This window comes from Aedes albopictus, chromosome 1, assembly GCF_035046485.1.
Source record: "Aedes albopictus strain Foshan chromosome 1, AalbF5, whole genome shotgun sequence".
NCBI lineage: Eukaryota > Metazoa > Arthropoda > Insecta > Diptera > Culicidae > Aedes > Aedes albopictus.
Window position 1 is genome coordinate 317152949 of NC_085136.1, and position 13176 is coordinate 317166124.

General features: G+C 41.0%; 1 protein-coding gene across 4 annotated transcripts in view; it reads right to left on the reverse strand.

The window, feature by feature from the left end:
* LOC109423620 (ankyrin repeat and fibronectin type-III domain-containing protein 1-like) overlaps window positions 1-13176 on the reverse strand; it is a 324977-nt gene that overhangs the window by 116872 nt on the left and 194929 nt on the right. For all 4 annotated transcript variants that reach the window (XM_062847175.1, XM_062847176.1, XM_062847174.1 and 1 more), the window contains one exon: window positions 705-1445. In XM_062847175.1, coding sequence (XP_062703159.1) covers window positions 705-1445 — 741 coding nt within the window. The remainder of the gene's footprint in view (window positions 1-704; window positions 1446-13176) is intronic.

The following is a 13176-nucleotide window of genomic DNA, read 5'->3' on the forward strand; positions in this document are numbered from 1 at the left end:
TGATTGTGGTAGATTTTGCAGTGCTTGAAAGTCCTGAACTTCAGGACATTCTGCAAACCATGAAATGTCCTGAAACCGTTCAATTACAAAGCAACTCAGAATATAACGGTCAGAAGTAGCAAAGTTATATTGAATTGTATTGCATGTAACGTGCAGCAGTTTAGTTGTTAATATTATTTCTCTAAAAGGATTTAAACATGGTAAACATTTTGATTGTCCCTGAAATCTGTCGGTGGTCCGCATTCTAGTTTATTTCTAAATCAGTTGGCTGTCCGCACAAATGGTTGCTCGCGCGTCACAGTTTGGTACAAAGAAAAGAAAAATGGTAATGTTCGTCAGATTGATGTGATTGATAATTTAGTTTAGACATATTTTATATGAGCTGGACGCCATCAATTTAAGGCCTGATAAAAGTTTTTCAATGCACCGATAATCACCTAACAATCGCGCAATTAAACCGAATCAATATCCACCTCTGGGGCATAATTAATTGACTGAAAAGCCTTCAACGAACGAAACAAACGAACGAGCGATAAAAAAACTTATCCGAGCTCAAGTGAGATAAAACAGCAAAGCGGTACGGAATTAAATTAAATCAAATCAATCAATTTGGTTGCATGGATGGGATCATCGCAAATCCCCATGTGTAAAAGTGCAATGGTTGAAAATGAAAAAAAAAAGTGAAAATAAATAAAATAACATACCGTGCAAATGGATATTAATTTGTGTCAGCTTGTCCAGCTGCGCTTGGGCCATTTTGCTTTGCTTTTTGGTGATTTTGTGCTTCCAGTAGGGGCCCGGGTGCGGATGATTGTTGTTGATGGCCGCCGGTTCCTGTTTGGCCAGGACGTCGATTCCACCGCCTCCATTGCTCCCGTTGCCATTGGTGTAGTTTTTGTGATTGTTCGTCTCCACCAGGCTGGCAATCCGCAGGTTCAGGGTGGGTTTGGGCACACTGCCGCCGCCGTCTGCCGGGTCGCCGTCGGCCGAGCTCGTCGAGAGATGGCGCGTTTTCTTTGGAATCTTTGGGGAAATCTGGCGCTTGGAGGGTGGCGCCGGCGGTTGAGATCCGGGCGGGTGCTGCTGGTGGGGCAGCAGGTATTCCATCTTTTTCGCTTGAACCGAGCTGAGATTCGGCGAACTGGCGCTGGTCATGCGGTCCAGGTGGCTGGCGAGCGGCCGTTCATGCTCGAAGTAGAGGAACGGTGGCGCGGTGAGGATTGACGGGGAGGGGGAAAGTGACGACGGTTGGGGTGGTGATTCAATCGTTGCAATGTCTAGAGCCGAGCCATTCTGCTTCTTGGGCGATGGAGTTCGTCGGCTGGAGGCTCGGTTTGATTGGGGTGAGGCTGACCCGGACCGGATGGATGGTGGACAAATGACGGTGCAGTCCGGGAGGCCGACGCTCGACAGGGACCGGGACACCACGTCCGGTAGGCTGATCTCTGGAAGAGGGTGAACGGAAACGGAAGAGAGAAAAACCAAAGATAACATAAGATTAAATTAAAATAAAACAAACGGAAATGAAATTAAATGGGAATTAAATTGAACGTAGGGTGGCTGCAATATAAACGAGGAATAATTCTGTGGAAAAATTGTTCATGCGAAAATAGCATCTCAGTAAGTATACGAAAATTCGTTTTAGAATGACACAGCACAAATAAAATAAGAAAAGGCAGCTAAGTAAACAAAAATAGTATAATATAATCTGAGTTTTAAATATAGGCAATATATGGCAAATCAGCTCAACAGACACCGGACCTTCCCTAGAATGAATTGAAAAAGTTGTATGGAACGAGCTCACCAATATATCGCGAAATTATTGTTTTACGTCAATCACGGTGCTTATCGGTTAAATGGAAATGCCACATAATTAAACGTGGAGAAAATGACTAGTCTTGGCCTGAACGTTTTTACATGCATTTGATAGACAAATTCCTTTAAAATCTGGTACACTGAAACCTCCATTTCGGTAGGATCCATTTAGGTAAAATCTATTTAGGTCCCTCCATTGAGGTAACGTTAACCAAATGGAATTACGCTAAGCAGATGGAGTACTCAAGATTACAGATAAAGTTGGTTTTCGAGAAAAATAGCAGAATTGAAAGTTAAGGGACGTTTACGGAGTATTTAAGGGTTAAAAGTTTGAGAGTATCCGAAAACTCCCAGTAGTTAAGGCCATCTGATCTACAAGCGTGATCAGTGATCTATTTAGACATTATGAATGAAACTTATGCTTACATAGCCTCATGTTGCTATGTGTTGTCAAGTGGTGAATTCGTTCATTCGATCTCCAAGAACTTCCTTGCGTAAGGCCATTGGATCTACCAATGATTTTTGAAGGTTCTCCAAGAACTCCCTTGCGTATAGGTCATCGAATCTACGAGGGCTACTAGTTGTATCTAAGAGCATTAATAATGAGCTCAATACTCACACAGCGCCAGGCATCTATGTTCTATCAAGTTCGAGGATCTCCAAGAACTTCCTTGAGGTTAGATCATCGGGTCTACTAGCGTATTTGGTTGTCTCTAAGTGATTTACAACTAAGGTTCATATTCATACAACCTCAGGTAACTATGATCTATCAAGTTTTGAGTTCGAAGAATCTTAAAGGATCTCCAAGAACGCTCTTGAGTATAGGTCATCGAATCTACGAGGGCTACTAGTTGTATCTAAGAACATTAAGAATGAGCTTTATGCTCACACAGCCCCAGGTATCTATGTTCGATCAAGTGGTGGGTTCTATGATTGTATAGAAGTATTCGAGAACTCCCTGGAGTTAAGGCCATCTGACCTACAAGTGTAATCAGGGATCTATTGGAGCATAATGAATGGAATTTATGCTTATACAGCATCATGTGTTATCAAGTGGTAATTTCATTGTCAGTTTGAGGATCTCCAAGAACTTCCTTGGGTCATCGGTCATCGGACTCACTAACGTATTCGGTTGTCCCTAAGAGATTTACGCAAAAAGAGGAAATGATAAATGGGCGTCTATATTCCCCTGAAACCGTTCTGAAGACCATTGAAATGCTTTGAAACGTCTCTAGAACCCCCATGAAATCTTCATGAAATTTACCTGAGAGCCTCTGAACCCCCCTATAATCACTCTGAAACCTCCTGAAACGCTTTAAAACCCCATGAGCTTTGGAGGCCCTGCGAGAAATTCACCCGCTAGCTTTTGAAGCCTCCTAAAACCTTCTGGGACACCCTGCAACATATTAAAACCCTTGAAACGTCTTGAAACACTTTGAAACGCCTCTAAAACCTCTACAAAATCTCCGTGATATTCACCTGAGAGCCTCTGAAGCCCCATACAACGACTGTGAAATCTCCTGAAACGCCATGAAACGCTTTGAAACGCTCTGGAACGCTTCTAAAATCCCAATAAAACCTCCGTGAAATTTGCCTGAGAGCCTCTGATGCCCTATAAAGCCCCTGTGAAACTTCCTAAAACGCCCTGAAACGCCTTTAAACGCTTTAAAACAACTCTATAACCCTCATAAAACCACCGTGAAATTCACCTGCGAGCGTCTGAATCCCCTTAAAGTCCCTGTGAAACCTTATGAAACGCCTTGAAACGCTTTGAAATGCCTCTGAAACCCCTATGAAACCTACGAGAAATTTTCCTCAGAGTCTCTGAAGCCTTCAAAAACTCTTTTGAAACCTCCTGGGACGCCCTGAAACGCATCAAAACGCCATGAAACGTCTTGAATCGCCTTTTAAATCTCTTTAAAACCTCCGTTTTATTCACCTGAGAGCCTCTGAAGCCCCCAAAGCTCCCCTTAAACCTACTGAAACGCTCTGAAACGCCTTGAAACGCTTTGGAACGCCTCTAACCCCCATTGTCAGTGTAGCTGCCGACTTATAATAGCACTACGGACCACCTGTTCCGGGAGTAAAAGTCCACTAAACAGGTAAACCCACTTCAAGGTGTCAGGCGACCCGTGCTGAAAGATGAATGATTAAGAGGATTTAAATCAAGCTCGATCTTTAACGGAGCCCGTAGCGTGGGTAGATCACCTTTTTAGGTTGCGTTGCGGCGAAAGGATCTACTAAACCGAAACTTAGTCTTAACTGATTCCAACTATGGAACAGCCTGTTTAAGTAATTACAGGAAAAACGTTGGACCTTATTACATTTCATACCTTTCATACCTTCATATCACATTTAGGTCTCGGTTTGGTGCTGGCCGAGATGGATCTTGAAACAAGGAAAAAATAGAATAGTAATCCTAATCTTCTATTCGTTGTTCACTGATTTGAGGCAGTAAGGACTAGGATTCCGAAGCATGGTCAATATCGGTGTCATTTCTTGACTTTATCGTTAATTGATCCGATTTTGTCTGAAAAAGGAGCGTGTTAAAAGCGGAACCTATCAATCGGACCTTCCTTGCGATTAAGTTGAAAATGACTACTGTAACAAAACCGAATACTTTATACACTAAAACCCCAATTTACGCTCACTTATTTTGCGCCAAACTCAATTTGCGCCCCCCGATTTATGCACTGATTCCCAAATAGCGCTCCCCCAATTTACGCTCCTCAGGCGTAAATTGGGGTTTTAGCTAGGGTTTTTGGTATTCGGGATCAAGTAACAAGTGATATATATGACACATAGAGGGTTAGGGTAGAAGGTAGGGTAGATGGTTAGGGTAGAGGTTTATGTTAGAGGGTAGGGTAAAAGGTAGGGTAGAGGTTAGGGTAAAGGATTAGGGTAGAAGGTAGGATAGAGGGTTGGGTAGAAGGTAAGGTAGAGGGTTCGGGTAGAGACTAGGATAGAGGGTAGGGTAGAAGCAGAAGGTAGGATAGAGGGTAGGGTAAAAGGTAGGGTAGAGAGTAAAGTAGAGGATTAGGGTAGAAGGTAGGATAGAAGTTTGGGTAGAGGGTTAGGGTAGAGGATAGGGTAGATGGTAGGGTAGAAGGTAGAGTAGAAGGTAGGGTAGTGGGTTTTGTGAGAGGGTTGGGAAAAATGTAGGGTAGAAGGTAGGGTAGAGGGTAGGGTTGAGGGTGAGGGTAGAGGGTAGGTTGGAGAGTAGGGTAGAGGGTACGGAAGAAGGTAGAGTAGAGGGTTATGTTACAGGGTAAGGTGGAAGCTAGGGTAAAAGTTAGAGTAGAGGTTAGAGTTGAGGATTAGGGTAGAGGGTTGGGTGGAGGGTAGGGTAGAGGGTAGGGAAGAAGGTTGGGTAGAAGGCAGAGTAGAGGATAATGTTACAGGGTAGGGTAAAAGGTAGGGTAGAGGGTAGGGTTGGGGGTTAGGGTAGAGGGTAGGGTAGATGGTAGGGTAGGGGGTTGTGTTACAGGGTAGGGTTGAAGGTACGGTAAAGGTAGAGTAGAGGGTAGGGTTGAGGGTTAGAGTAGTGTGTTAAAGTAAAGGGTGGGGTAAAAGGCAGAGTAGGAGGTTAGGGTAGAGGGTTGGGTAGAAGGTAGGGTAGATGGGAGGGTAGAGGATAGGATAGAGGGTTAGCGAAGGATGACATGGAAGATAAGGTGAGAGATGAGAGATGATATGAGAGATGAGATGAGAGACGAGATGAGAGATGAGATGAGAGATGAGATGAGAGACGAGATGAGAGATGAGATGAGAGATGAGATGAGAGATGAGATGAGAGATGAGATGAGAGATGAGATGAGAGATGAGATGAGAGATGAGATGAGAGATGAGATGAGAGATGAGATGAGAGATGAGATGAGAGATGAGATGAGAGATGAGATGAGAGATGAGATGAGAGATGAGATGAGAGATGAGATGAGAGATGAGATGAGAGATGAGATGAGAGATGAGATGAGAGATGAGATGAGAGATGAGATGAGAGATGAGATGAGAGATGAGATGAGAGATGAGATGAGAGATGAGATGAGAGATGAGATGAGAGATGAGATGAGAGATGAGATGAGAGATGAGATGAGAGATGAGATGAGAGATGAGATGAGAGATGAGATGAGAGATGAGATGAGAGATGAGATGAGAGATGAGATGAGAGATGAGATTTGGTCGAATGCCTTTTGAAGGAAAAATGAATATTTTAACTGGCTTTCTCAGTCTGGGGAAATTCAAAACGACTAGTTTTGTATTGCCCGACGTTTCGGCCTTGTTTATTTGGCCTTTTTCAAGGGTAAAACTGTCTGTCGTTCTTCGTTACATTTATATATGCCGCAATTTTCATGTTGGGCTTCTTGTATGCGAAATAACTATTTGATTTTGTTTGGGGACACTGGACTGGACACACCTATTATCAACGACCTGGACTGTACGATTACTGTAATCGTACAGTCCAGGTCGTTGATAATAGGTGTGTCCAGTCCAGTGTCCCCAAACAAAATCAAATAGTTATTTCGCATACAAGAAGCCCAACATGAAAATTGCGGCATATATAAATGTAACGAAGAACGACAGACAGTTTTACCCTTGAGAAAGGCCAAATAAACAAGGCCGAGACGTCGGGCAATACAAAACTAGTCGTTTTGAATTTCCCCAGACTGAGAAAGCCAGTTAAAATATTCAACAAATTTCCAGTCGAAACTCTCATCACGGAAAAATGAATTATGAAATAAAGTGACCATGGCATTGTTTGCCGTTTCAGTATGTCTCAGGAGAACAGCATATGATTCAAAGAAGGAAAAAAACTTTATAAAATATCGGTTATTTCAACATCAACTAATCAATGAATATCAAAAAGAATAGCCTATGATTGAGAAAAGGACATACTTCTGATGAACAGATTGGCAGTTAGAATGTCGAAAACTTCCTCTGAATTCTTTTGATCATGATTCGGTTAAACGGCATTCGGAAAAACGAACATTACGGCCAGATTGCGTTCGGCCAAATGGCGTTCAGAAAAAAACGACATTCGGCCAAATGAACTTAAACTTAAACTTTGCTCTTCTTCTTAGCACTTTCGGTTCTTGAGATATTCACGTGGCCCGTGACCATAAATTGGAAACCACTGATTTTTCAACATACCTGTATCAAAGATACTGATCCTTGAGATGATCAATCCGTAAAACATTTGCTCTTATTTGATTGTGTAACTATTCGACTGGATGATATCTCAATTTTAACAGGCTCTCGCAGTCTAGGGAATCAAAACGGATAGTTTTGTTCTGCCCGACGTTTCGGCACTTTGTATTTGGCCTTTTTCAAGGGTGGAACTGTCTACCGTTTTTCGTTGTTAGTTCTTGCCGTTTTGTGCATTTGGAGCTGCTTGTATGCAGTTTTAAACATTTATACAATTATTGGTAAAAATTGGGGCACTAACTATTTCTAATGATCTGCACTACACTGTTCTTAGAGAAGTTCACTTATAACTTATTCCTAGCACTTTCAGTTCTTGAGATATTAACGTGGTCCGTGACCATAGTTTGAATAGCACTGATCTTTTTAATACAACTACATTGTGATGAATACATACTCCCTGAAGTGCAGAATGTGAAAAACCTTTTAACTTTATCCTCACACCTTTGGTTCTTGAGAAATTTGCTTGACCCATGACCGTAGGTTGGGAATCACTGAACTTAGCAAAACTGCTAAATTATTAATTGTAATTAAATAACTTATAACCTTTTCATAGGTTAGGAACTTTGTGATATCGATCTTCACAAACTAATTATAAAACTGAAAAAAAAAACACTCCCCGATTTACGCACTAATTCCCAAATGGGAGTCCCCTCAAGTTACGCTCCCTCAATTTACGCTTCCTTCGTTTTGAGCGTAAATTGGGGTTTTAGTGTAACTTCTCAATGGTGATAAAGTAATACGGCATGCACTATACAAAGGACACGCCTATGAAACCCTAACGGAACCTCCGTGAAATTCACCTGCAAGCCTCTTAAGCCCCCTCAAATTCATTGGAAACCTTTTAAAATGCCCTGAAACGCATTGAAACGCTTTGAAACGCCTCTGAAACCCCCATGAAACCTCCGTGTAATTCACCTGCGAGTCTCTGAAGCCCCCCTAAGCTGCCCTTACAAATGTGCGCTTACAAATGTACTTCCAAGCTTGTCTGGGAATGCATTCTTTTACTGCGCAGGCTGTGTCAAGGGAATTCAGTAAACTTATACTGGGTTCCAGGTCACTGTGGCATTGAAGGGAATGAAAGGGCAGACGAGCTTGCTAAAAGTGGTTCCAATTTACAGTTTACTGGCCCAGAACCATTCTGTGGTATATCAAACTGTACAATTAAAATGGACCTGAAACGCTGGGCTGAGCAGAGGGTGATATCCAATTGGATGGATGTCAAAAATTGCAATCAGTCAAAACGATGTATAACACCAAATGCTTATAAAACCAAAAAGCTATTAGAGCTCAACAAGAGAGCTCTATGTTCATACACTGGCCTAGTAACTGGACACTGCCCGAGCAGATATTACTTGGAAAATATTGGCCATATTCAGAGTGATATCTGTCGTTTCTGTAATACGAAACGTGAAACCTCGGAACATCTGCTTTGCAGTTGTAGTGCTTTATACACGCGTAGGCAAAGATTTCTAAATAGTGGTTGCTTGCAACCCAGTGAGATCTGGTCTGCAAAACCTGGGAAAGTCTTGGAGTTTATCATTTCCATTGCACCTGACTGGGAGACGACGCGTCGTGGCAGTAGCTGATTACTTGACACATGGTAATTAGCTGGCTAGATGCGAATATCAAAACGGGACATGCCACAAAAGTTCATCTTATTGGACGCAGTGGCTTAATTTCCCCAACAGGGGAGGAAAAAAAGCTGCCCTTAGACCTCCTGAAGCGCTCTGAAACGCCTTGAAACGCTTTGAAAGTTTTGAAACGCATCTGAAAAATCCCCTCCGTTAAATCCACCTGCGACACTCTGAAGGCACCCTTAAACCTCCTGAAAGGCCATGAAACGCCCTGAAACGCATTGGAACACATTGAAACGCTTTGAAACGCCTCTGAAACCTTCGTGAAACTCACCCAAGAGTTTCTGAAACCCCACAAAACCTCTCTGAAACCTCCTGAAACGCCTTGAATCACCTCTGTAATACAAATTAAATCCCCCTAAAATACCTCTGAAACCTCCTGGAATGCCCTGAAACGCCCTGAAACGCTTTGGAAAGCCTCTGACACATCCGTGAAATTCACCTGAGAACACACGAAGCCCCCTTAAAGCCCTCTGGGACCTCCTGAAACGCCTCTGATCCCCTCCTCCCAAAAACTCCCTTGAAATCCCTCTGACCATCCCTCCTTTACATCTGAAAGCCTTGACCCCCTCCCCTTTGCATCTGTAAGTCACTTGCCCTTCTGAAACTCTTTGCAACCTTGAAATCCATTTAGGTAGGTAATGAATCCATTTAGGTAAAATAAAATTTAGGCTTCCTCCCGACTCGTTACCTAAATGGAGGTGCGGGTGTAGAAATTACATAAAATTTGCGAGCATTGATAATGATTGTAATTTTGACTTTACGATCATGGACGAGGTGCACTTTGCTTTTTGACCACCCCAATTTCGAACAGCAGATAAAACCCACTCATCGAGTACGTACCTAGGTATATAACAAACGCAGACAGGACATCAGTACAATTTATCCAAACCAACCTCGTCATGGTTCGATGTCTGTCCCCCCACTTCATCGCGAATCCATTTTCCCACACCCTCATCGGTGCATTGCTGCAGCAGCATGCACTCCGCAGGTCGGAAATTAAACACTTTCACAAGAGCTCAGCGGTAAACGCGTGCGATACGGTGTCCCATCCCGTGAACTTGAGCCAACTGGGATAGCACCAGAAAATCCCCGTTCCATTACACACTGGTAAATGGTCGTCGGGTCGTCGTCGTGCTCTCGAGTGAAAATTGTGCAATTTGAAGGTTGGAAAAATGTTCATCGTTTTTTTTTTCACACGACTTTCCGTTACGCTTCGAGGCTAGGAGGGCACAACAAATGAGCAGCAGTTTGTCCTTGCTGTGTTGGATTCCCTTTCAGGGTGATGGGCGACGATGGAGCTTTCGCCACATTGCTACGTGCGACGCCATAAAGCTCCCCCGTGTGGGTGGTGGGTGTGGGTGTGCACTGTGCAGTCCTGGCTGGTGTTCACGACGAGATTTGTAATTGGTCGTCATGGATGAAAATTAAAAAAAAAATGAAAAGTACAAATGTTTTGAATCAGGCAACAAGGGTTTGAATATAAAGATATAAAGGGAAAACATGATAAGTGGTACAAATGGTACAAATTCGTATAAACTTCTCAACACATTCTCTTTATGTTGTAACATATTAAAATATATGATAATAACGCTATTAGATTTTCGACTGGAAGTTTAATGTTTTGGAGATTTTGGCTTTCTGAGTCTAGTGAATCAAAACGATTGAATTGGTATTGTACCACTGTACTAATTCAAATAGCATGGAACGACCTCACCAATTAATTTTATTCTAATTAATTCCGTTGTCTTGGCCGGGGCATGTGGCATAGTGGCAACACGTTCACTTCATAAGTGGATGGTCATGGGTTCGATCCCAGCCCCGGCACTTGCCATTTTCGTTAGTTGCTTTTCCCCCCAAGAGCGGCTGACACCTGATCCTCTTCTGAGCATATGCTCTAACCCAAGCAACACACATGTTATAATAGAGTTACGACAGCGCAAGTTTTTTGGTTGTATAGAAGTTTATTTTACGTAATTCTAACATTGTGTTGAAATAACGTGAAATAAACCTTTATATAACCAAAATTTGCGCAGTTGTAACTTTTATATAACATGTGTGTTACTTGGGAACGGACCCGGAAACTTGGGTATTGGGCTAACGGCAATTCATAATGGACCCCCAATCGAACTGGAAAAGGAACAATCAATATCAACATCCTAGTGTTTATCATTATACCATGGACAGGGTAGAAAAGTGACAACAGCGCAAAGGCAATCAATTCGATATAGTAGAAATAGAATAGTATACATTTGGGCGCTGTACAAAGTACAACTGCAACTGTCAATTGGAATCGCTAACGAAGTGCCCTAGTGGACAAAAGAGCTGTTGAAGAACAAAAGAGTGGTTGAAGAATAAAATAAAATCCGTTGTCATTTCCAGGAATTTCAAAATACTACTAGAAGTAACTAATTTTAGTAAATAAATTATATTATACTCGATTAAGTGTATAATTTGTTGATAGATTACTAGTATGATAAATCTGCCATACTCCTCCAGATTATCGTTCAGTCTTGTATTATAATTTGTAGAGTGTTGATATTGTATGGAAGTTCGTTATAACCTGACAGTAGATCACATAATTTCTGAAGTTCCACAAATGTCAGACAGGGTCTACTCATCTCATAAAGCAAAATAAAATTCCCTGAGTTTTCCAGGTTTTTGTAGGGAGAAATAAGACAATTATAAACTAAGTACAATTCGGCGATTTGGTGTAATTTTTGATAATAAATCTTGCACAATTCCCTTTAAAAATTTGATCTAGTTCGTGAGGATATTTCAGTATAGTATTTTAAAAATATATGAACTTTATTAAGTTTCGGTTTACTTTTATTTATGAATTGAAATTTTTCAATAATAAATAGAAAATACAAAATAAGACAAAACTTTGTAAAGTTTTTATATTTTTTAAGTAACTGTTTGTTCTCAACTAAATCTGATTAAGCGCTTTTCTAACTTATGCTTATCAGCCTTTTTTTTTGTACAAAAGCTGTGCAAAAGAATTGTAATCATTTGTTCAGCTCTTGAACATCCAATTTTGGTGATTTTATCCAGTCATAAGTTGATTTGAGCTCTCCAGGTTGCTGAATTAAGGTTGAAGAAGCGCTTACACAGCGAAAAAAAATAACTTTTGGTCTGTCTCAAAAGCACACTTATGTGTCTCTGACAGATTTTGGATCGCTGAATCCGAATCCGGGCTTAGATTTGCTCCAGTACGTCACAATTTTGAGCTATACCTCATTTTATAGGGCAAAATGTGTGATTTTTGGCTTTTTTAACTACAAGCCATTAAGCATGGATTTTTTTTTTAAGCAATCAAAGTATTAGTCAATTAACATCTAAATTAACGGTTTAAGCCAAATATTTCGTTTTACTAAATAAAATTTCATAGTTTTAAGCATTTTGAGTTGGGTGCTGAACTTGCATGCAAGTTTTGGAGGCTAGCTTGTATATCAAATATAGTACCTACCATTAAATGCTTAAAACTATGAAATTTAATTTGGTAAAACGAGATATTTGGTATAAATCGTTAATTTAGATGTTAATTCACCAATTAATACTTTGATTGCTTAAAAATAATGTCAGTGCCATTAACTTGCAGTCAAAAAAGCCCAAAATCACACATTTTGCCCTATAAATTTAGGTATAGCTCAAAAATGTGTCTCCACATAAGTTTGCTCTTGAGACAAAAAAATGTTGCGCTGTGTTATATCCAGGCGAAGAACGTTTTTCAGCCTTTATCCAGCAATTATTCAGCAGATTCAGATTCTATTTATAGAATAGACAAGGATCAGATGAAGCTTTAGAGTCGCTTAATCATCTTTAGTTCAGCAAATTATCATCACTTGTGCAGAACTTCCAAAGAAAAAAAAAATCAGAATTGGTCCCACAGAAATTAAGCCTGAATTTTCAGGGCTAGATGTAGAATACAGTTCATAGTTGTTGAAATTGAAACATAGAAATAATGATTATGATTGAGAATCGAACTTCGGTGCATTAATTCATACTCACTAACCTTAGCATCTGCTCCACCTTAAATGGTACGAGCTTAGTGATTTGTGAAAGATCAAGCAATAGCTATAGATACCGTCGTGTGTGAATAAAGGTTGAACAAAGGCTGTGTTGAGGTTGAATAAGCTATGTTAGTGCTTGTTACAAATGCATGGACTAGCTGTCAAAACATCAATGTTTTGTTTACAGTTTAGTGCTCCGCGGTTCGGTTAACGTAAAACACCGCTGGAGTCAAGGAAAATGAACAGAAACACAGGTAAATATACATAATTCAAATTCTACGGCAGGGATGACAAGCATCTGGTATCTATTTTAAAAGAACGCTAGCATTTTCGCCGTTGTCGAAACGGTAAAATGCGGAGAAACCCTCATATCTATCGTGCCTTAACGTTGAGTCAACGGAAACATCTTGATGTGGCCAGACAAAAATGCCACGAAGCTTATTAAAGGCCGGTCATCAGCCCCGTCCTCAAAATGGTACAAAATTCCAATGGCTGAATAAAAGAGACCTACT